This window comes from Solea senegalensis, linkage group LG4 (genome assembly GCF_019176455.1).
Source record: "Solea senegalensis isolate Sse05_10M linkage group LG4, IFAPA_SoseM_1, whole genome shotgun sequence".
Lineage (NCBI taxonomy): Eukaryota > Metazoa > Chordata > Actinopteri > Pleuronectiformes > Soleidae > Solea > Solea senegalensis.
In genome coordinates this window covers 21369043-21393992 of record NC_058024.1, presented here as the reverse complement: position 1 = coordinate 21393992, position 24950 = coordinate 21369043, and the positions used below count along the sequence as shown (strand labels likewise).

Sequence of the window (24950 nt, the reverse complement as noted above, 5' to 3'; positions counted from 1 at the left end):
GCTTGTCACTGCAAGTCCACATTCTGCCCTGTGCTGCATGGAAGACTGTCTTGGAATACCAATGAATTTTTTGTATCATTTCAGTCTTTTTTTTCCCTGTCCTTTCTCTCCCCATCTTCATCCAAATTCCAAAATCTATCCAAGTGTTTTTGCTTCTACATTCACCTTTGTTGTGCTTAGTCTCTCTCTCTCTCTCGCTCCCTCTCTATCTATCCCTCTTTGTCTTTTGTGCCCCTCTCTGTCTTTCCTTTGCTGCCTTTGTCACTGTTTTGAGTTTAGGGCCGCCAGCAGCAGCATGTCTTAGCTGTGCAGTCATTTGTTAAACAGTGAAGGGGAAAAACATCTTCTTCTGAAGCTGCCTCTGTCTCTCTGCCTCTCTCATTGACTGAGACTACTTGTTTTTGTCCTCATCACAACTGTTGTTTCTTCTGTTTTTGACCTCTTTAATTTGATCTGTTTCTCAGCAGAATTCAGTTTGACAGTTATCTTACATGAGGTGGCATCTTTTTAACAGCATGGAAATTATTCAGCTCAGTTTCAGCTGAGTAGTTGTAGTGCATGATGTGTGACTTACCTGACCTTAACTTTATGGTTGGTTGTATTATTATAAAGGAAGAAATTCAGGTATAGCAGTATGGGATGTAGAAATGCTGTAAGTTATGAGTTTGACCCGTGTCTGATGAATTCCTCTTCAGTATACATTTGTTCATCATACATTAAATTTAAAAAAATTAAAGTCAAAAAACATAAATCACTGTGCAAATCACTTTAAAAATAGTGGAAAACAATCTACTTACTTCACATGAAACATCACTATCTTCATTCGTATTGAAATATAAGAAATGTGAGGTGTGAAAGCTGTAGCCTACCTCAAAAAGGGATACAATTTTTATATTTTCTTTTCAGCAGTATGCTGGTCATAAGATGTTTTATTTCAGGTTCAATTCAATCCATATTAAGACTTGACAAAAATACCCTTTCTTCTCTCAAACGTGCAGATAACACCACTGACAAGACCTACATCATGATGGAGGCCAGGCTTGGAGCTCTGTTTAAGTCAGAGAGCGAGTACACACTGTTGGACAAGTGAGTAGATAAAACCCTGTAGCTACTTAAAAGTAGAATGGCAAACTGATTGATATCTTAAATTTAAATAATTGGGCTTAATGGCAGACTTGATACAAAAGTGATATTCTAAGTGGAGAGTTGGCCCATAATTGGTGTCATTAAAATATGCTCTACAACACTGTGTAACAATTTAGTACCATTTTCTCAGAACAGGGTCTGTTATACACGTTTAAAATCCATGTGTTTGGTGATATTGTTATTATTTTTTGCATAGAATGTGGAAAAGTTAATATTGAAATAAGGATTGTCAATATGCTTTGTGTGTTTATAGATTTCCTGGTAAGGTGCTAAAAGGGAAGAAATATGTGCCTCTCTTCCAATACTTTGCCGAGGTTTGTAGAGTCTGTGTTCTTATTTGTTTCTGGGGCACAGTTTTATTTTTGTTTTATAAACCTCTCTTCGTGTTAATCAGATGGAGCCTATATACCTACAGTATGTCTTACTTTAATTACCTGACCAGAAATTGACAACACAGTTTATGTTTCCTAAATCTTTCTCTCACAATCTGTGACCATTCAAATTTTTTGCACTATCCTCGACTCATTCTCCTTGCACTTGTTCCACTGCAGTGTGGGGAGAAAGGAGCATTCCAGGTGGTGACGGATAACTATGTCAAGGAGGAGGAGGGCACAGGAGTGGTCCATCAGGCACCTTACTTTGGAGCTGTAAGTGTTTTTTTTGTTTTGTTTTTTAAACACTTGTATGAAATGAATGTTACTTGTTGATAAATGCATTAATCTGATGGTTGTTTATAAAAGGTCATGGGGGGAAAAAAGCTTATCATAGTTTTCAAGGTAGACCAAAGGAAACATATGACATTTACAATACAGCACAGTCATAAATCAAGAAATATGTTGTATTTTCTTTGCTTTTTATCTGACTGAAAAGATGAATCCACACAATAATGGAACGGAATCCTAACAGAAGCAGTGATTAGCACATAATGCCCCTCCATATGTAAACTCTTCAACAAATATTTGTTTTTGTAAGCTCTCTCTCAGATACTCAGAGTTTTGGGTATTAGCTTAGTAATCAGGACTTCCTAAAAAGCTCAAGACCTATAAACACCAAAACAATATTGTGAGGTTAAGACTAAAAGAGTACACACTTCACATTAATCCTCTTCAATATTTACATAATTTACTATTCTATTGATCTATACAATGTATTGCCATGCTCACACTCTCTGTGCCTAATGGATAATTAGATACTGGGAACTACTAATTCTTGATGCTTGAGAAACCGTGCTGCCACTAAGCTTGTTTCTCCAGCCCTGCAGTTACCCGTATTGAGGTCACTCTGGGGAAAACAAGGTCACCTTTGTCTAGTATAAGTGTGTGGATAGCTTCCCTGCCATCCTGCTCCTGCATCCAGAAGTGTTGAGTCACTTCTGTCACAGTGGAAGTTTTGACTTCATGATACCATGTTTAGCTTCTGTTTTGTGGCAGCATTTGCTTATTTGCAGAATTTTTACAATGTTGGTAAACATGTTTTCTTGATTTGCTTGAATTTTCTGTTGTTGCTATGCTTTAGAAACCTGTAGCCATTGCATATGTAGCTCCTGTTAACAAACACACATTTGACATTTGATTACTTTATCTTTTTACAAGAGGGTTTACAGTAGCACTTAACCAGGCTGTAAAGAAGATAACTAGAGCAGGTGGATACTCATTATTCCATGATGACTAATAATGAGTGCACATTTTGCCACTCTGTTTGGCAAAATTAGTTTGGTGGCACATTTAAACATTAATTTGTATTACGTTTTAAAAATAATTGTACCATTTCTCCTATCTGACTAGATATTATGTTTAAAACCTCCAATGAGTGCTATGTTTTGTACTCACTTCGTATTCACATCTATGCTTATTGATAAGTATTTTATGACATTTGTAATAAATAATACAGTGCAGTATGAGCACAGTAGCGAAACCAGTGGTATCAGGCAATTGCTGATGGTTTAGATGTACCTTGACATGGGCAAGTGAATGCCCCTGTGGCTGCAGCCAGCTGTGGATAGACAGCCTTTCTCTCAGTTTTAGCCTGAACACCATCTTTATGTGACTGCAGCCCACTCCCTTTTAGTGTGTAAAGTAAACCAACATCAACATTTCACCGACACTTTATTTAACTACAATGCCTGTTATTTAATGATCACATTCATGTTACTCGTTGACAAAAAAAACATCTGTAACACCAATGTATTTTATTTGTTCTAAAGAAATTCACTGCAAGCCATTCATTTTTTGACCTTGACAGGTTGTTTAAATACCACATAGATTTACAGCTGAACAGTACTCTGGTCTTTCATGCATAGCTGTCACATACCAGTCAGGCTTGTTTAACATTGCAAAATGTGTCCAGTGCAAGAGGGAATTCACTATGAAGTCATGAACTATCTTTAATTGAGTCACTCTCAGTGGTGTTGAGTACTTGTTCATCTTGCCTATATAATGTCACAAATTTATAACTGAAATTAATGAAATAATCCCAAAATGTTCCGGGTCACTAGAACCAAAATTAGACACAGACACTCAATATGTTACAGCATGTTACAGCACGTGCCTTTCTAGAGAAACATACCTCACATGATCAGAACTGTCTCTAAACTTTGTATTGTTTTCTCTTAAGGATGATCACAGGGTTTGCACTGAATACAACATCATCCAGAGGGACCAGGCTCCTATCTGTCCTGTGGATGCCTCAGGCTGCTTCACATTGGAGGTCACTGACTTTGCTGGACAGTATGTCAAAGTGAGTGACACAAATGACATTTACATGTATATTAGGTTAGTGGATATTTCCAGGCATTCCACCCATGTAAGGAGCCACTGGTATGATGTACTGGATGAATCCCTTAATAACATTGATTGCTGGTTTAATTCATCATTTAATTTAGCACATTCAAGTACTTGCTCTCCTTTTCCCCTCCATTTACTCTTTCTAAGCTGCCCTTTCTTTATGCTTGAAAGTGAAATTAACATACACGATATTCATCATGGTTTTTCAAATATAATATGAAATGATTTATTAACTGCATGACTTGGTGGTGTGGAGTTCAGGGAATTCAAGTCAGCGCAGTTTCACCACATTGTAAAGGAAAACTTCCTTCCAAAGCACATGGCTGTTTACTGGTGCACTGGGTACCAGCTACCCCTTGTCACACCCAATTTCATTACCATCGTAATTTCACTCACCATAGATAGAGTGAAATATAGCAACAATACATTATCTGATCACTATTTCACATCCTAGTACAAAGGCAAGGGAGTGGACTCGGCCTGCCTGACAAATAACAGTACAGCATTAGCTAATAAAGAGTTAGTGGCCGCAGTTCACTGATAGTTTGTCATAATCCACTTTTAAAATATGTGTAAACCAAGTGTGAATTTCAAGGCTGTCTGAGACATTCCTAATTGCCGCATAAAAACTCAGCAGTGATCTCGGGGAGCATCAGAGGCGACGTGAGCTACATTTCGGAAAGCTGATACAGCAGTTGTTTCTCTCTTAACTTAACAAAAGAGTACTTGGCCAACATGAGAGCCGGATCTTACACTCAGAAGAGCTTGCAAGTTAGCAGCTCTGGCAGCAGAGTGAGGGTTCAGAGCCCGTCGCCTTCCCGGTGCCGTGGATCCTCATATGACAATCGTGGACGTTCAGGTTATCGTGGCGGCACTGCCGTTGAGTTGGGCACAGAGATACATCAGCACCATGCCAATGAGAAAGAGGAAATGCAGGAACTCAATGTCAAGTTTGCTGGATATATTGAGAAGGTCCAAGCTCTAGAGCAGAGAAACGCTGCTCTTCAAGCTGAGCTTGCTTCTCTTCAGAGCCGCTACAAGGGAGGCCCCACAGGCATCAGTGAAGAGTATGAGCTCAAGTTCAAAGAGGTGCGAGAGCTGATTGAGACCCTGACTAATGAGAAGGGAGCGGCTGACATTGAAAGGGGCTACCTTGACGAGGAGGTTGAAGTGTGGAGACTAAAGCTGGAGGAGGAGCTGGCACTTAAAGAGGAGGCAGAAATGATCCTGAGGGAGTTTCGCCAAGATGTTGACAATGCAACACTGCAGAAGGCTGAGCTCGAGAAGCGCATTGAGCAACTGGTGGCTGAGATCGAGTTTCTCAAGAAGCTGCATGATGAAGAGGTGGCTGACATCATGAAGCAAATTGAGGACTCAAAGGTTACTGCCGGACTTGATGGTGATCGCCCTGACCTGGCTGCCTACCTGCGCAACATGCGTGCAGAGATTGAGGCTGTTGCTGCCCGCAATGTCCAGGAAGCTGAGAAGTGGTACAAGACCAAGTTTGACACACTCAAGGAGCATGCTGGCAAACATGAAGAACATATGAAGACCATGAAAGATGAGATCTCTACTTTCCATAACCAGGTGACGGACCTGCAGAACCAGATTGATGGGCTGAGGGCACGCAACGCTGCCCTGGAGCAGCAGCTGGAGGACATGGAGATTGCCCACATTGACAAGGTGGGAGGTCTAGAGGGTGTCATTGCTCAATTAGAAGCCCAGCTCTGTGAAACCAAACTGGAGATGACCAAATATCTCCAAGACTATCAGGAACTGCTGCACATTAAGCTCAAGCTGGATGCAGAGATTGCCACATACAGGAAGCTGCTGGAAGGAGAAGAGAACAGGCTTGGAATTGCACAAGATGCCTAAATATCCTGGGTGAGAGGAGCAGGAGGTCTAAAGCAGCAGCAGCACAGCGTCGTGGAGTGAAGAGACTAGCTAGTCAAGTTAAAGACTCTTCCCTGTCATTTGCCCTCCTAACAGCAATGGTTGGGTATTATTCTGAATTTTCCCCCACCACTATGGATATGACACAAAGTTTCAGAACAGGTACCTGATCAGTATTAATACTGTTCTTTTCTTCTTAAACAACAGGGTCACAGCAGTCCAAAATTTACATCTTTACTTTGTAAAAATCAAAGAAATATTTATGTCTGTGATTTTCCCAAGTTGATTTAAATCAGGAAAAAGAGGTAGACAAAAGAAGGTAAAGACAATAGAACAAAAAAGCTAATGAATCATACCATCCATTTGAACAGAACTATGTTGAGATTCACTACCTAGCCCTAAATTTAACCCCACATGTCACACTGTGTCCACATTATTCTTAAGAATATATGCCTTTGCTTGTGTTACAGACCTTTTTACTTTACATGATTTTCATTTCCATTTCAGTACATTGAGTACCCCCTTTCTGTTTGTCTTTGTTCCTTTCCTTTTCTTTACTCCTGCTCCTACACTACCCCCCACCCCCATACCTCTATCAACTCCCTTTGCCACTGTTGTTCACCTTTTGCCATTACTGCTTCTCATCGTAATAAAATGTTTGAATCCCACCACCGTCACAATAAAATAGCATTATTCTGCCTCGATGTGTCATATCTCAGCCCAAACGGAGCAGAACTAATTGCCATCATCTTATTATGACTGGTCTTCACACTTAACATTTTTATTCCAAATGTTTTGAAAACATGCAACTATTGACCATATACACTAATGTTGATCAACTGGTACTTAATAAAGATTGAAGTGAGTGCATTCAAAATAATGCAGTGATGGTTTTTCTTTTTTGGCTGTGTTACTTTCTTTGTTGAGGTTTTCTTTTTTCTTACTTGTCTCTACTACGTCTCTTTCTTGATGACTATTTTTCTATCTGTCTTAAACATTAAGTCAATTCCAATTTTCTTTGTATTTTCTTTCTTTTTTCCATTGTCATTTAAGTAAGATTTTGCCACGATATATAGGTTTTAAGCAGAATCTGCCACGATAGATAAGTTTTTAAGTTTCTGTATATTTGATTTATATTGTGACATACATTTTTAACCTCAGCTGCGGTAGGTTACAATATTAAACATAGGAGTAAAATCGCTTTTTTGGAAACAGTAACTCTGCTGATAAATTATGCTTCATGGCAGAGATTCTCATAACAATATTCATAACGATGTGTGAGAAATTTAGTGACATATCAAGTAACCCTCATTTTGGCCACATGGCAAAATAGGATCCATGTACACCTTCCCACGCCCTGTGATGCTCAAGTGCCACTTTACTGGTTGTTCCCAGATCTAGCAGAGCATTTTGAACCAGGACTCCGAGACTGATGAGCAGCCAGCCTGAGTAGATGAGGGCTTCAAGTTCTGTTGCTGTCATTAAAGCTCCCTTGAAAACTCACTTTTTAAGACAGCTTTTCAATGGTTTTATGGAATATTCTTTCTAAATTCTGTGCTTTAACTGCAGTCTTCTGTTCAGGAGTTTTTAAAATGCTTTTGAAACACATCTAAATTATGGCTTGATGACACACTGGAGCCATAGTTAGCATGGTTAGCATGCAAAAACACACAGACAATATCTGCCACTCTATTTAAAATTCCTAAAGATGAGGAAATGAAGTAGAGAAGAACAGAAAGAAGAGCAGACTCCTGCTCTGAGGCTGGAAGTACTGTTGATGGGGAAAGAGGGAGAGAAAGAGAAGGCAGGACAGTGTACTGTATGTTGTTAAACTGAGATCAAAATGCTTCTTTTAATGCTTGGTAAACATGTGGAGATGGATTTTTATTCTGTACAACACTGGAGAAGAACAGCGATGTTCACTACTAAAGTGTGTGTGTGCTCTTGTGTTTTAACATTCAAACACAGTCAAAGATATTTCATCATCACTTTAAATGCAGTATAAGCATCTTGTGGTTTGTTTCTTTGTTTGTATAGGATGCTGACAAGAACATCATCAAATGGCTGAAGGAGAAGGGCCGCCTTGTCAATGCCAGCAGTTTCAAACATAGTTACCCCTTCTGCTGGAGGTGAGATAAATACATTATTATACAGTTAATACAGTTAATTTTACCTGTGTCTAATTTTAACTATAGCCCCTTTATTCTAGGTAATAAGGAATCTTTCTGGTTAAATGTTCTGGTTAAATCTGCCCTACAAAAAAACAAACGTTTCTTTCTTTGCTCAAAAGTTTTCTCCTGCTCTTTTTTATTTGAGCTGGGTCTTACAGATTCAGTTATAAAGGTGTCTTCGATAACATGATGGCACATGAACAGACCCAGAGGTCCTCAATGGAAATGTCCTCCCTGAGATTTTAATTGTAGCGTCACTGTTATGTTGGCATCTGGCCTACATGGTCATTGCAAATCTGGTCAAACAAGGTCTGCTTTTTATTGTTAACTTCTATGTTAATATTATTATTTTGGTTTGTTTGAAGGTACCACATTATCAAAATACAACTCTCAAGGACGTGCACACCTATTCTCGCAAGCTCATATTTAGTAGACTCTTCCACTCTCTTTTGGAGCAGCTGCAGCCTGACCTGAGAAGTATTAATTAACCTCAGTAAATATGCAGAGATTTGCTCTCTGAGCCACTACAAGACCCCAGTGCATTCAGACATGATTAAGACCTCTTCATTTCACTTTTCACTTTCTCTTATGCTGCAAATTATGATCAAATTGCTGAAAATTCATTGAGTGTAACACAAAAAAGAAGTTCATAATTTGGAATATGTGGGTGTTTACTTAAATTTAACAGAAATATCCCTATCCCCAGAGATCTAGCAAAATTGCCTTAAGAAAACCCTTCATGTTGAGGGTAGGGTAGTGTTCACATTGGCATCAGTACCGGGATTTTGTTACTGCAACATCTCTGTAACATACAGTATAAATGCCTCCCTCCCAGAGACACAAGCACAGACATGTCAAATGAGATTATTAAAGCTGCAGGTAGAACCTGTGCCATGAACCATGAAGGAGGCAGGTTAACAAAATTGTTTTTCTTGGAGCTTTAAAAACACACTGTGTAGATTAGAGGGAAAATTTGGTATAAAATCTAAGTGATAGATGGTGCATTTTCTGTAATTTCCAAAAATTAATAGTTAAGTTATTTAAATTTAGTTACAAATGCAGTTAGCAGATTTTCTTCTTTTTTTCAATTTGTTACATCTTTACATTTCATTAAATGTGTTTTAAATACTTCCAGGTCCGACACACCCCTGATCTACAAAGCTGTCCCAAGCTGGTTTGTCCGAGTGGAGCACATGGTGGACAAACTGCTGGAAAACAATGGACAATGCTACTGGTAACCTATTTCCTGATGATGACAATAATATATGATAGCCTATGTGGATGCATGAGCTACTTTCTGAGCAAGTGCCGTGAAATACGTCAAGTGAATACAGATACAAGTCACATTCCCAGTGCAGTTATAGACCTCGGTGTGCACCACTATATCAAGTTCTTTGTCTCAGTCATGGATCTGTCTCTGCAGGGCCTTCAATACTGGATATAATCATTTTAAATGGGAAGATATTGGATTTAAAATAAAGGTTGCTCCAAAGAACTCTTAATTTTTTATTAAGCTCTGCATGATTGTAATGCACACGGTACTGGCTTTTATAGGAAACATTAGCCTGATGCTAATTGTAGTGGAAGAAGAGGGCAAAAGAAATCATCAGCATGATGGCTTTGCTAAGTGGTATTACCCTTGGTGCTCCCAGTGCACTTTTCTGAGCCACAGTAGTTGCCTCTTGTAATGGTACTGTCAACCTGAGATGAATGACTAGCTGCTAGGAAGGTGAAGACGCACACTCTTGCATAGAATCCAACAAAAAGGCACGCACTACTTTAAAGGCTAAATTCCATCTCTAAAGGGTAGCAGTCTTAGAGCATGTAGTTTCACATAATGCAGTACAATACACTATTAACTACCTTTTACATTATGTTCAGCTTTATTATTAATCATTCATGTATAGTCATGTTGAAGGAGTTTGTGTACAATTTAACTGCACATTAAAACATTCAGCTTAAGTAAGGGGTACCTAATCTGTCGGAATAGACTGTTGTTTAGGGCAACAGTGTATTCAATTTGATTTCGACACCAAAGATATGAAATGACACATTCAGAAAATCTTGGCAAGTGCATGCAGATGTAAACAGGACGTTTGATGCCCAGTTTCAGAGAGCATTACTAACGAGAAACAACAAAGGTGAAAAGTTGAAGAATTTGATAACAAGGTGAAACTGCAATTATTTAATGGAGCGTTTGATTGAGAGCTGATAGTTGAGTTGTGGCTGTTAAGCCAGTCAGGAAATAAACCTGGCTAACTGTATCATTGATCTAAGGTTCTCAGTCTCCTCAGAATAGTGTAAATGACGAGAATATCCAGAGCAGAATTGGTGATTTTTTTTTCAATGAAAAAGGGAGTAGTATAGATGTAGCCTTGTCTGCTTTGATTAGAAAAACTTAGTCACACTTGTGTTTTGCTTAAAAAATGACATTTATACACACGTTTTCATCCTGTAGTCTTTCTAATATTTATTCATTTTTGTCTTTTTGATTAAAAACCACTCTCGTATTCCAGTCCCAGGGAAATAATTTGTTGGTTAGAGTTGTTTATTCACCAGCATTGTTGTAAAGGTGAAATCCTTGCAGAATTCACTACCTTTGTATGTAGTTAATTTAGCTGATGAGAGACTTAACATATTCTTAGTGATTTGTTTATTTGATCTTTCTTAACACAGCTGGTAAATTACTTCAGACTCACAATGTGTCTCCAACAACCTCCGAAAGTGGTTTGACAGATTAGATAACAATCCGTCCTTAATGTGTCTCTGGTGTATTTACACCTGTACTTGCAAGTTTTCAGACGCTATCCGATTGCAATAGAATCACAAATATAAAGGTATAAAGGGGGGCCTATGTCTCTATCACAAGCACAGAACAGGGAAGGGTGAATGGGGGAGAAGTGGCCGGATGGTGGTGGAGTGCGGCAGCAAAAGAAAAAAAAATCATTAAATTGATATATTAGAGTCCTAAATAGAAATGCCTCCTACAAATGTGAATTGATGGACTTGTTGCTTGGCGTGTGGATCCTCACAACGATTTATCCCCACCCGCCCCCTTCCCCTGAGTTCTTCTGAGCAACACAGCCTGGCACTAAGAGAACAGGGAGAGGGAAAAAGTGATAAATGGGATAAGATGAAGAGATGGTGGATTAAAACTAGAAATATGTTGAAGAAAAATAGGGTAGAGGTGCAAAGAATAATGATACTTTTAAGATGATGTTAACCTTTGCATTTGTGCTTCATAAAGAGTGTAGTGCAGTTTATTTTTGGGACTTAACATGAACAAAAGGAAAATAATGCCCACTTAATAAAGGGAACGCAGTCTAATCATACTACTACTTTGTCGCTATAGTTGAAAACTAGCTTAGAAGCTCATTGAAAATAATAGACCAATGCAGATTCAACATTTAATACACTGACTGTTATATGACAGTGATGTAACTGTTGTTTCCTTTTCAGGGGAGTACTTTATACAGACTTGATTGTCCCGACGTGTTTTCGTAATTAAAAGCTTAACACTTGTGATGATGTCTCTGTTTCTTTAGGGTTCCAGAGTTTGTGCGTGAGAAGCGTTTTGGGAATTGGCTGAGAGACGCACGTGACTGGGCAGTTTCAAGGAACCGTTACTGGGGGACGCCAATCCCACTCTGGGTCAGCGATGATTTTGAGGAGGTCAGGAAAACACTTTTTAATCCTCTGTTGCACTTAATGAATACTTCTATTCATTATGTCCTATAGATAGATCACACATTTTGTCTGTGTCATGTCCAAATACCAAGATAGTTATTCTTTTCTAAGGAAGCAAATCATAGTGTTGGTAGTACTCAGATTAATGTGGGCCAAGCATGAGTTGGTGTAATTGAAAATTTGAACTCTATAACTCTCTGTTTCATTTACATTAGAAGTGGGTCTATGGAAAAAGTCTTGTGTCTCTCCAAAAGAAGGTTGCTCTGTGATGGTACAGAAATCCAGCTCTTTTCATAAATTGGCAGGGTGTTTTTGGACACTTGCATAATTTAGTATATCTGGTGCTTTTCTGTTTGTGGAGGTTTGTGTAGGAGACTTTCTGGCCTTGTTGAATGAGGTGACCATGGTGTCAAACTAGAGAGTATAGCGTGACTCCTTACTGCAGTTAGAGTCAGCTTGCCTCAGGCGCAATTACCGAGTGCTTCCATAAACTCATTGCATGAATGAATAATTAATGCAAACAGCAAATAAACTCGAACCAAAATGTGTTTGGTTCTCTTCACGCCATTTCAGTCTCACTTCAAAGCTCCTCAAGACAAACAGCAATTGGTGAGAAAGAGGAAAGTAGACACAGGGAGAAAACATGGGAATGGAGGAGAAGGAGGTGTTGGAATAAATTTAGCCAATGAAGAAATAAGGAAGGGAGTAATGTGCGTAAAGTGAGTTAAGTAGGGATGAACATTATCAGACGAAGATCAATGGGGAAAAAAAATGTGAGGCTGCGTAGAAATGAGCCAAACTGTAAACGTGTCTTGGAATGTGTAGTTGTTGTCAAATCTAGATTACAACGTGGAACTGACTGATCTGAATTAGGTTGTTTAAACATTTAAAAAAAGTGTTGCTCCCCTGGCAGAAAGAAGGTCAGCAAGTGACCTGCTTGCTGGAAATAGTATTTGTGACTGTATCCAGAACACTTCTGCTCCCTGGTGTCTCCCTTACACAGCCCTGAGTGGCAGAACACACACAAAACTATTTAACTGAAGCCTGAAGTTTGTGTGTGTGATTGATTTCCTTCTCTCACTATATTTTCTTTTTGCTCTCTCTCTCTCGCTCTGTCTCTCTCTTTCTCACTTTCTCTCGCTGTCCCTCTCTCTGCCCTGTCTTTTTGGGGTTCTTTTACTTTTGTCTTTTTTTGTGTGTCTGATGGTGGTGTGTCGGACTGTATCTGGGCCATTATACCTGCTGCTGTGGTAAAACTAGAGCAGAGACACAGGATAATTCTCTGAGGATACCAGATAACACACTTTACCCTAATTTTAAAGGTAAAGTTACTCATGAAGTTTGTTGAAGTAGGCCTACTTTTAGGTGTTTTGCTTTTGTAATGCATTAAATATGTTTGTGAATTAATTGGTTTAATGGCCAGGAACTGAAGTCGTTGTATTTATCCATTTTTTTTCTTGAAATGTAGATGAGAAACAAGAAGGTTGTGATAGGGCTGGGGGTGGAGTGGCTCAGTGGTTAAGACCGATACCCTGTTTGCGAAAGACATCATGGTCGCAATGGTCGCAAGTTTGACTCCACCCCTGGCTGATTGTACTCAATTCCATTGTAAGTCGCTTTGGATAAAAGCGTCTGCTAAATGACATGTAATGTAATGTAATGATAGTACTGTGATGACTGTCAGATAAAAATAAAGTTACTGCTCTGCAGTCTGGAAGGTCTTTGTCTAAAAGGCTGCCAATTTGCCTATCAGCACCTCTGAAGCTCATTTATTAACATGTTAAATCTCAACTGTTTAATATAGAAAATGTAAAAAGCAACTTGTTAATGGGCAGTATTGTCCTTCAATTAAACACTGGGAAAGATGTCAAGCTTTTTATTTAAATAAAGTGGAGGGGTGATTTTTCCCATTATACACTGACACAAAGAAAATTGCTTTTGTCCAGCAGAATGGAAAAGCCTGCTAACACGGCATAATACAAATTACATTGTCTTTCGTCTTAATTTTACAGTTAACTGGACTGTAGTAGAATTTCACCCAAACCATGAGTTAAAAAATATTCCTCGGGGACGAGAAGCAAAGTCTCAGCTGGAAACTGAAAATATATAATATTTTGGCACATTATATTTTTTGTAATTTTCTTGGCTTATTTTCTCCTAGGGCTTTGTTATATAGATCACTGTGTTTGTGTTGTATTTACTGTATTTGCATGTGTGTGAATTCATCAGGTGGTGTGTGTTGGGTCTATGGCTGAACTGGAGGAACTGACTGGGGTCAAAGTAACTGATCTTCATCGGGAGAAGTAAGTGACTAATCAACCACCAAGGTTATTATAGACAGTATATGGTTATTCTCTGTGTCTTGTTTGCACCTGTATATGATTCTAATGTGATTTAATGGATAGTTTACAATCAGTCCTGATTACTACTGAAATTAATAGCTCTTCATGTATTTTAAGATGAACATTTAAAACAAATCATGGTATACTACTCCAAATGTACTCAGTAGTGCCCATTCTGGAAAAATCCCTGCTTGATACTCTCCATTACCTCTGTAGGCGCAGCAGCTGGGCTCTTAGTGGTAGAGTTGTGAAATGAAGCAGCTTTAGTGGCTTATAGATCACCAAAGGTGTAATCTGCAGTTTATAAACCAGGGTGCCTACAGTTCTTTGACTGTGTAGTTGGTTGCAGCTGAAGGGGGGAAAAAAGTAAAAACCAATAAGCCTAACCCAATATTTTTGTTTTAATATTTTTTTTTTCTTTGTTCAGAATACACATTTGACCCACATTTAACCAGTATTTCACACAAACTGACATCTTTAATTACTGCAAACCTAGGCTGATCTATTATTCTTTTTTTATGTCATTTTTCTGAAGAAACAATTGTTCACGCTGAACCTCAGCAGGTTTGGAGAAAATTAATCCACATCCTTGTGTCTGAAAAACACGACCCAAAGCAATAACTGACCTTATTGTGTTGGGTTTCACCACAACATGAGCACCTCTGTTTTTAAACCTCGTTCCCTGTTGTGAAAGACTATAAAATTGTTGATCTGGACTGCTGCCAGTACGACTATAGGCCTGCCGATCTATACACTGTACAGATGTGTAAATGGTTCCCCATGGCACTCGTAAAACTTAAACATAACTGGTCAAATTGTTATTGCCTCCATCACTCTCAACAGTTGCACTTTCTTTCTGTTCCTTTCCCTTTCTCTTACCTACACTTTTGCTGCCCAGCATTGACAGTCTGACAATCCCGTCCCGGCTCGGTAAGGGCACACTGCGGAGGGTCACGGAGGTGTTTGACTGCTGGTTTGAGAGTGGCAGCATGCCGTACGCCCAGGTCCACTACCCTTTTGAAAACAGGAAGGACTTTGAGGACACTTTCCCTGCAGACTTCATCGCTGAGGGCATTGACCAGACAAGGGGATGGTGAGCTGTGAATAAATGGATAGCTAGGTGGAGGAAATGAATGGAGTGATTTATGGGAAGAGGGTGACGGATGAGAAGCAGAAGACATACTTCCCTGCTGAGTTCAATGAGGGAAATGATGAGCACAGAGTGAATGAGTGGATAAACACAGAGAAAACAAGCAGTTGACTCTTCATGTGAAAGATTTGATTTGATGGATTAGTATCAAATGATGCAGAACAGCCAAATAAAAAATTTAAAAAAACTATTTTGTTACATTACTTTGTTTTTTCTTAATTTTCCCTCAAATTAATTAATTATTATATTCAGTCACACTTGCTGTATTTTGTCTCCTGCAGGTTCTACACTTTGTTGGTGCTCTCCACAGCCTTGTTTGGCAAACCACCCTTCAAGAATGTCATCGTTAATGGTTTGGTCCTTGCCAGGTCAGTTCACTGACTTCTTAAGAAATAAATCTTTCTTCCTTCCTTTCTTTCTTTCTTTCTTTCTTTCTTTCTTTCTTTCTTTCTTTCTTTCTTGATCTTTCAGTCGCAACAAAGGCAAATGTTAGCACCATTTTTTAATCTCTCGCTGTATTTTCCAGCTATCCTAAGCTTATGCACACACCCCAAGCCCATTTATTTCTATTATGAAAGTGTTAAATGGTCAGATCAGTAATTTGTTTTTATATAATTTCTCAAAGCAGCATTTTTTTAGCAATCATTACTCAAACTCAAGGGAATTTTATGTTCGACTGCTGGTTGTTTGTGACCATTAAACCCAGAAGGATGCTATTATGCATATGCTCAAATATACTGGTATTGATGAATAAGTACAAGACCATGGCTCACAGTGTGGCTGTTAATACTGTATTAACGGTGGTGGTGAAAGGCACTGAAAACAAAGCTTTATCAATATTTAGGTAGTTAGTTTTTAACATGTCCAAATAAACATTAATTAATTCTTTGAGTCATATTTTGTTAAACAGTTCATTGTTGGCTTTGGCCTTAAATAATAACCGATGCATAGATTATTGCCAGCCCTTTGGCAACTTCAAACCTATTTTACAGACGTGCTTTATGTTTTATGTGTTTTATGTCTCCCTACACTGCAACCATAAGGTGTGCAGACATCTGATTACAGAAGGAGGAGAAGTAGCTTTTGTTGAAATGATGATGTCACTTAGGATGGGCTTTTTATGTGTGTATGTGTGTATTTATGATCTTTAACACTGCACATGCCAAGTAGCAGAATATCAATGATATAAATGCAGCTTTTATCAACTGTGTGGCATGTTTAATATGGGTATGAATGGTTTGACAAATTGTAGCAGTAAGAAAATAAATCTATACTCAGTGACAGGCCCTTCCTCTCCTCTTTTCCCCTTCTTTCAACAACCATTTTTCATTAATTACCCATCTTTTTTCCTCTGCTTATCCATCTCCTCGTGATTTGACCAGTGTCATGTCATGACAAGTGTACACTCATGTGCCTAGCTTTCTCATCTATTTTCTTTTAAATGGGAACATAATTTACAAAAAAGAAATCATGTACTAGTGACACCTGAAACGAGTGATTGAGACAATTAACTCTTCAGTGAAATTTTTACTGACATTATAAAGCAAGTGAGAAGTAAGCTCATTTTCCCATGGACTTCCATTCCAATTGAGCTCTTTTTTGCAACCACACAAGTGGAGTCGCCACCTGGTGGTTAATTGCTACTTCATTCCTACTTACAGGGCTTAAACCAGAAGACTACATTGCATTTTTATACACATAGTTGTAACATTCCACACTCTGAGAGAGATTTTACAACGGGGCTACTTGTCCTCAGCCCCGGGGTCTAAATGCAGCACTTTACTCACAGGCCTGCTGACCTGGAAGGACTTATTTGAATACCAAGTGCCTGGCTTCTAACATGCAGTTTTGTGCATGCATGAGTGTGTCTGTGCATAAATGTCTTTGCTTGTCTCCTTCCTGCAGCGATGGACAGAAGATGAGCAAGCGCAAGAAGAACTACCCAGATCCAGGGCTGATAGTACAGAACTATGGAGCTGATGCCCTCAGGTTGGCTGTGTGCTTGGATGTGAGCAAATGTGTGCTTCTGAATCTGTGTGTGGGTGGCAGGGGTGTTTGTGTGTGTGTGTGTTAAACTGCCTTATGTTTATAGTAGGCATGGTTATAAAAGGTTTGAGGCACCATCTACACCTAACTAGAAACTTAACACACATATTACACACCCATGTAAATATGTCTTTATATATTTATATATTTCCTCATCATACATTCTTCCTTTTGCCTTGAGCAGCAAGGGTGCTGTAGCCATATGGCCTAATGAATAAAGCACTCTGCAGTTGCACCATATGCTCACATTTACACTGAGAAAGATCAGCTTTAGAGAGGAGTAAAAGGTTACAGATTGTGTCTAATCAACTCTCTCCCTCTTTTGTTTCTGTTGTCTCGAAATGAATTTTTTTTTATAGCAAGAACTCAATTTATTTGCAAATAAAACAAATGGTAGACTGAGTTATATTCTGTCAAACCTGGATATTTGAAAAGACAACCATCCATGGGGAGGTTAGACACATTCTAAAGCAGATGATCCTGTCTGTATGTTTTATGATAATTCTATCATGGATTTGCTGCTATTTAATCACTCATGGCTTATTGCAATGTGTTGCATCATGTCTGTTTGCCTTCAGAAACGGCAAGCCTTTTCTAACCACCAGTCCATCCCAGTGTGCTGATGCCTTCCACTATCTGTTGAAGTGATATTGATTATCTTGTTTATTATTGTTGGAGAGAAGAGATTCATTTTCATTTTGCTTTTGGCCAAAATAGCAGGACATTTAACCTAGATTTAAAACTTGTCAGATTGAGGTATGATTGACAGCTCTGTAGCTTGCATCGGGCAAGTGCAGTTTTCCTTAACTGTCTTAGTTTCCATATAGATGTGAGTTTTGTGGCAAGTTTTAGACATTCCCTGAAAAACAAGAGAAGCCTCAAAAACATTGGTCAGATATTTGAAAGAGTATTTTAACCAAAAGCAGTTCTTTTTGCCTTTTTCCCCTGATAGTGAGAGGCTACATACATTTTTAATCAATGTTTCCCTCGCAGTACTCTGCATGGTTTACCTGCTGCTTGAAACGCTTTGTAAGGAAATTGTTAATGTTTTTAACCAAGCTTAGTGGGGAATTTTTGACAGTGATGTACCTTTACCACAGGTTGCTTACATTTTTATAACATTAAAAGATATCAGGCTTTGTATGTTTATCTTTGTACATTACAACAGCTTCTTATCCACTTAAGTTGTCTGCATGGCTCTCTTAAACCTGAAGAGGAACCATAATTAATGTTACTAGTAAAACTTGTTTTTGTCCTACTAACTCATGTAGACAAATATCTGTAATGGAAAAAGTTCTGTTATGCCATGTTTATTCAAGACATACACATGTTGTATGAGTTAAAATTATTGACAGTTTGCTAATATGTAAGACTTTCCGTCACATCATTCCAGTCCAAACAAAACATTTTACTAAATAACTATCCTGGGGTATCTTAAAATTTTACTTATACTTAACTTATACTATACTTATGTGTGTTTTTCTAAGTACTTTATCTGTTTGTGTCTTCAAAAATGAGTTATGTTTGCTTGGTGTGAACTGTGAAACAAACTCTCTTTTAATTATTTACTCTCTACAGTAACATTCAACATTTATATACAGTATGCAAAACCCTTAAACTCAAACATCACTCATACACACCACATTTTCCAGGACCCTTTTTACCTGTGTACGCACTGTATGCTGTCATTTATGATCCTTCCTGTATATTTTTTACTTACAAACTCCTTCGCTGTCTTTGTCTCTGTAGACTGTACCTCATCAACTCTCCTGTAGTGAGGGCAGAGAATCTACGTTTCAAAGAGGACGGTGTGCGAGATGTGTTGAAAGATGTCTTCCTGCCGTGGTATAACGCCTATCGCTTTCTGGTGCAGAACGTACAGAGGTTGCAGAAGGTAATTTGTTAAGAAAGTAACACAAAGTCATTATTAATATAGGGTCTGCTATTGACATTAGTCTTTTGAAGTGAGGAGTCATTTGCTCCTGAACAAAAAACAAAATGAGTGCTGTCATCTCTGCCACCTATAGAGAAGAAAAAAACCTTCTGCATCCGCTGCAGTTTGCAGCTTTCAGTCTTTGGAGTATCACAAGTTTTTTTATAGTTCAATTTATTAGCTTATCATTTTTCCTATAGGACCAGTCCAGGTGTGACCTTGACCATCAGATAAATGGGCCCGTTTAAGCTGAACTATACATATGATAAGAAAAGCAGATATATAGGAACCTAACTAAACTAAACTCAGCTCAGTAAAACTCACATTCATCCCCAAAGTGGCAAAAATGTCAAAGTTGTAGTTGTTTTCTTACTTGAAGATGGTTTTTCCAGATTCATGGCATTTTGCATTCTTCTCCAAGTGTGTTTTTAAGTTGACTTGTATTTTTTTTCTTTTGTCAGGAGGATGATATTCTGTTTCTGTACAATGAAAGCACAGCAAAGCAGAGCGACAACATCATGGACAAATGGATTCAGTCCTTCACACAGTCTCTCATTCAGTTCTTCAAGGCTGAGATGGATGGTACGACACATACACACATACACACCGATTTGCACAGCTGTTCTTCTTCAGGACACTGCTTTTGAGTTCTATTCCTTTGGACAACCTAACCAAAGCATTATCACTAACATTAATCATAACCAGTACGAAACCTGACCTCAGCCTAACCACAATTCAAATATTATATATAATAATTATAATTACTAATTATAATATAGCCTAAAACCAGTTCCTCAGACATAAGGTTCTACCGCATTTCAACCAGGTTTTAGTCTTCCTCTGGACTACTGGTCCTAAAGAGGTAACAAATACAAGCATATACACACACTTTTCTTCCAGGAACCCTGATTGTAAAGGAGTGTAACCAAGAAAATGACAAATATCTTTAACTCATCCTCTCTGGCAACCTTCCTGTTTTGATTTTCAAATTCTTATGTTGTTTTTTTTCTCCTTCATCTGTTTTATTCAGGTCTCTCCTGCAGCATGAAGTTGATGAGATCATAAACATGTATATTTACTCCTATGCTCATTTGTTTTCATAGCTTACCGACTTTACACTGTCGTGCCTCGCCTGGTCAAGTTTGTGGACATGCTCACCAACTGGTACGTGAGAACCAACAGACGCCGTCTGAAGGTGAGATAACGCTTGTGCTTTATTTGTGTAGTTTATATTTTCTAAGGATGGAAAGTGCAAGTTTTAGGCAAAAGCTCATAGTTTCTCAGCAGTGTTTGTTCAGCTCATAAATTCCCACATTTAATGGAAGCAGTACTAATAATGAATCTCTTCATCACAGCCTTGATATGTGGACATTATGTATGTTTTTGGCCCTCCTGGTCAACACATGACTGATATGGTTTCCGGATCCATGCACCGCCCTCTGCTCGAGTGTTATCATCATTTGACACCTCTGAGAGGACTGAATATTTTGATGTTTGTGTGTGAACTTTGTAGGGAGAGAATGGCACCGAGGACTGCCTGTGGGCGCTGGAAACCCTCTTCAGCGTTCTGTTTTCCATGTGCAGGCTGATGGTGAGTCATATTGTGTGTGTGAGACCCTGTGTGAGTGAGGGAAAATTGTTAGCATTAAGAGATGTCTTGTGGTGCCAGTTTTGCTTTTGTGTGTGCAAGATGAATTATATCTGTACGTGTGAGTGTACTTGTTTTTGTTACAGTGTGAGGACGTTTGCTGGTATAAACACTGAGCATGTCAGGACCAATAGTCCTCATGGAGATCAAAAATGGTCATAATGAGGCAGAACCTAATTTCTGCAGCTAAGATTTGATTTGGGTTTAGGTTAAGGTTGGGGTTAGGCATTAACTGGTCCTTAACCTCAACAATGCTTTGTTTAGGTTGTCTAAATGAATGGAAGTCAGTGCAGTGTCTTTAGAAGAATAGCTCTGTGCAAACGTGTGTGCTGGCATGGTGGATGAATATTGCATGAGCAGTAGGCGTTTTTATTTATAATACATTAAAGATGTTTGCATGTGAGGCGCATAGCATGCTTTGAGGCAGTTAGTGTAACCCAGATCAATACAGATCAGCAGTAAGCTGTACGAGTGGTGGAAACAGAAGAGTATTACATTAAAAGAAACCACACTCTGGCATAATTAAGGTTGAACTTTTGCATCATCTGAGAAAGAAAAGCCTGTGTTCTATGTTGTGGTTTTATTGTGGTTCCTGACCTTTAAGACCTGTATGTCAGCAAATGTAAATTAGCCACAATACAGAGCTTCTAATAATCTTTCCTCCTTTACTCCAGGCTCCATTCACACCCTTCATTACAGAGATGATGTACCAAAATCTGAGTCACCTCATTGACCCCACCTCTTTTGACGACAAGAACACCAGCAGCATCCACTATCTCATGCTGCCCCAAGTCAGGTTGGGAAAAAATTCTTCATTAATGCTTTAATATGAAAGCCAACGACTGGTTCACTGCCCTGACCTAGCCCCCACTCACCATACTGCTTTTCCTATTCATTTTATTTTCTCGTGTACTATACCAATAATGTAATAATAATGCACTGACAGGATTGGACATGACACACAAAACACAACCAGAATTTAAATAACAGTTTTCAGTTCTTGGAGGAAGAAAACCATCAAAACTCCACTTGGGACTAAAGTCCTTATTAACTGATGTTGCATAAGGTGTGTTATTATATTAGTTGGTGGTTTGACTGCAGATAATTTAATTCTGAAGTACTTTGTGACAAATAAATCCAATCGTAGGCAACTTTACAATGAAATTTTCCAGAAACAATAGAAAAACTATAGGCAGTGGCTATTGTTGACGTTGTCGTGAGTGACCTACTGAAAATAAAACAATGTATGGGAATCACTAGTGAGAAAATGTACATCAAAGTGAAATTTAATGCTACACTGCTGGTTACACATCAGGCTGAAGTTTGGCAGGAAATTGGTTTGTATTTTATGCAGCAGAGGTGGCTTAAGCAGTGATTTTAACCTCCATTAACACATTGAAAGAAATATTAATGTTATGCTGACTGAAGATTTTAAACTTGTGAACATAACATTGGTCATTTGGTTTTAGAGCTGCCATTATTACCTTATAGAGAAATTACCTTTTGCTGCTGCAGGATGACCGAGACAATAACCATTACTGATCCAGAGAGAGCATAATCAGGTTCACCCAGAGTGTGTGCCTTACTTTACCCCAATTATATCACACTGTGAACTCCACAGAATAGATGCCTTTGAAGCTTGAGAGTCCACAGTTTCTAGACATGTTGGGCTTTACAGCAGCTGTGGTTTGTGCTTTTATTCGGTGTCTTTGCTTCATTCCTGCTGTTCCTTGGCTTCATCTCATCCTCCTTGTCTTCCTCTGAGATTTTTTCTTCTGTCACTCTGATCCTAGTTTTGTAATAACCACTGTGATGTATTTATAAGGTGATGGTTTACATAATAGGAATGTGTTAATTTAATAGATTGATTGGATTCTCCAGATAAAAGCTTGGGCCTGAGGAGTTTCTTGGCAGATTATTTTTCTTTCTATTGATCTGTCAAATACAGCTCACAACTCATTGATTCTGCATGGTAAAATGAAGATAATGCATTTTCCACCCAGGCACAAAGTCACTTCTAACCAAGGTCATCTATAACGGAGAAAGGGTTAGAAATCCTTGTGCCTTGTTCCAAGTTCACTGCAATCTTTTCCAAAAATATGTATAAAAAAATCTACCAAATCTTATCTCACTTTTCTAAACAGCTCAGTGTGTTTTTGCTTCTACCAGCGACCTAGAAATACTCCTTGCCTTGATTGTCAGCCTTGAAAATTGATGCTGCTCATAAAATACGATCATTTCATCCCCTTCACTTCAATTACTGCAGTCAAATGTGTGCCTTGGTGGCTAATCACTACTGCTGATGCCTGGGAGAATTTCTTTTTTAATTGCATCATCTGTAATGCCAAAAGAAAAAGTGATGGCATAATTAAATACACATTTGATTTAGCAGAGGGATAATAGTTTGTTGTTGTTTTAATGGTTCATATAATCTCTTCTGTCACTTGAGCGGCACTCAAAGTTGCTGCATTATTAGCTGCTTCTACCCTCTGTTGTCAAATGGGACGACTTCACTCTCCTCCCAAAGGTCAGCCACCAGTGTGGCAGTGGGGAACAGCTGCTCCTCAATTAGCTCATTAAATGATTGGCTGTCCCTCAGGTTCTCTTCTGTCATTTTAGTGCAATTGTGTATGCACAAAAGAGGAAGCACACTGCGGGAATAAACGTACAACCGGTGCGTATATGCACCCGTGTAAGATTGTTTCAGAGTTGGTGCTGATATTCTGACCTGATTCTCCATTCCTGTGATAGTAAACATGTAATACACTATAATTAGCCTTTAGATTGAGTAGTGAAATATGAGTTGCTGTGAAATGCACCTGCAATGTGCAGAATTTCACGCAATTATCCTGAAAAGAAGAGTTTCTCTTTCAAGAAAGAGGTCGGCCATATAGCGGTCTTGCAATTGGTTGTTTACGTTTTAACGTTTAATTTGAACTCTCTCTCTCCCACGCTTGCTCGTGGTTAGTGCTGTGATGTTGTCAATAATGTACCACAGATTATGGAGTGGTGATGTTCAGATTCTCTTTTGCTTTCCAGGGAGAGTTTAATTGACAAGCGCATTGAGAGTGCCGTCTCTCAGATGCAGTCTGTGATTGAACTGGGCAGAGTGATCAGAGACAGGAAGACCCTGCCTGTCAAGGTATCCACTTAACTTGCTTATGCACTGTGAGTTGTAAATAATAATAAATGTTTTGTGAATAAATTATATTTTATTCAGCCATATTAATGTGTCTGTATTCTAGTACCCACTGAAGGAGGTTGTAGTTATTCACCAGGATCCAGAGGCTCTGAAAAATATCCAGGCCCTGCAGAAATACATCCTGGAAGTAAGTAAACTATTATTTTGTAATTTGGTTGTTTGCTTGGTTGTTATTAAAGAATCAGTAATCTGGTAATATCTAGAATTACCTTTTCCCCTACTCAGTTGTGAATTTGTCTTTTACGTTCATTTCATGGGTTTGATACCAGGTTAGAGCATGTTTTCTTTCTTTTTTTTAAGCTTCTGAAACATACAGTATTCCGGAAATGTAATGTGTGCTTTGATCCTTCTAAAATACTCAAAAAAAAACCACATCTCCAAATAATAAAACACATGCTGTTCGTATCCTGATTCATTTTAATGGGGCGTGGAGTGGATACAACAGATCGCAAACATAAGCACTGTATTTTTCCTCTAACACAAGAAAACAAGTTATTCCTGCTAATCTGTTAGTGAACAGTGATGTGCAATACTAGAGCTTTCAAAATTACTTCAATTGCCAGGTTGTGTCTCAATATGGTTTCAAGTGATTACCACCTAGCATTAATGTGTTCCCAGTGTCCATACTGAAATCTGATTAAGCTCTGAACTCTCGCTCTATCTTTCTATCTCTCTCTCTCTCTCTCTCTCTCTCTCACACATCCATTCCGCCTCCTCCAGGGTGTTACGATGTCAGGCCTAATCAATAAACACTCATGTGGGTCGATTTCAGGTTTGCTGAGGCTTTAAACAAGAACATTGTCACCTCTGCAAGAGCGGGTCATAAACTTCTATAAGCCGAAATACAGTAGCTGGAAAATATGTACGTTTGATGGGAAATGTATCTAATTTCTCGACTCATACAGTATTTCTTATTTGTAGATGTAATAGAATATTTTTTTCGAGTAGC

General features: G+C 38.6%; 2 protein-coding genes across 3 annotated transcripts in view; both read left to right on the top strand.

Annotated features, from left to right (window-relative positions):
• The window catches only part of iars1 (isoleucyl-tRNA synthetase 1), a 42521-nt gene that overhangs the window by 6661 nt on the left and 10910 nt on the right, over positions 1-24950 (top strand). For both annotated transcript variants that reach the window (XM_044023886.1, XM_044023887.1), the window contains exons 8-25: positions 999-1086; positions 1400-1460; positions 1698-1793; positions 3760-3882; positions 7860-7951; positions 9129-9227; positions 11539-11665; positions 13910-13983; positions 14921-15115; positions 15454-15540; positions 17078-17161; positions 18968-19112; positions 19613-19733; positions 20255-20346; positions 20665-20742; positions 21474-21595; positions 23839-23941; positions 24045-24128. In XM_044023886.1, coding sequence (XP_043879821.1) covers positions 999-1086; positions 1400-1460; positions 1698-1793; positions 3760-3882; positions 7860-7951; positions 9129-9227; positions 11539-11665; positions 13910-13983; positions 14921-15115; positions 15454-15540; positions 17078-17161; positions 18968-19112; positions 19613-19733; positions 20255-20346; positions 20665-20742; positions 21474-21595; positions 23839-23941; positions 24045-24128 — 1871 coding nt within the window. The remainder of the gene's footprint in view (positions 1-998; positions 1087-1399; positions 1461-1697; positions 1794-3759; positions 3883-7859; positions 7952-9128; positions 9228-11538; positions 11666-13909; positions 13984-14920; positions 15116-15453; positions 15541-17077; positions 17162-18967; positions 19113-19612; positions 19734-20254; positions 20347-20664; positions 20743-21473; positions 21596-23838; positions 23942-24044; positions 24129-24950) is intronic.
• On the top strand, positions 3894-6699 carry LOC122768131 (desmin-like). Its single transcript, XM_044023888.1, has 2 exons — positions 3894-6046; positions 6079-6699. Exon 1 carries the CDS (start codon positions 4665-4667, stop codon positions 5802-5804), a length of 1140 nt encoding a protein of 379 aa, XP_043879823.1. The 5' UTR covers positions 3894-4664; the 3' UTR covers positions 5805-6046; positions 6079-6699.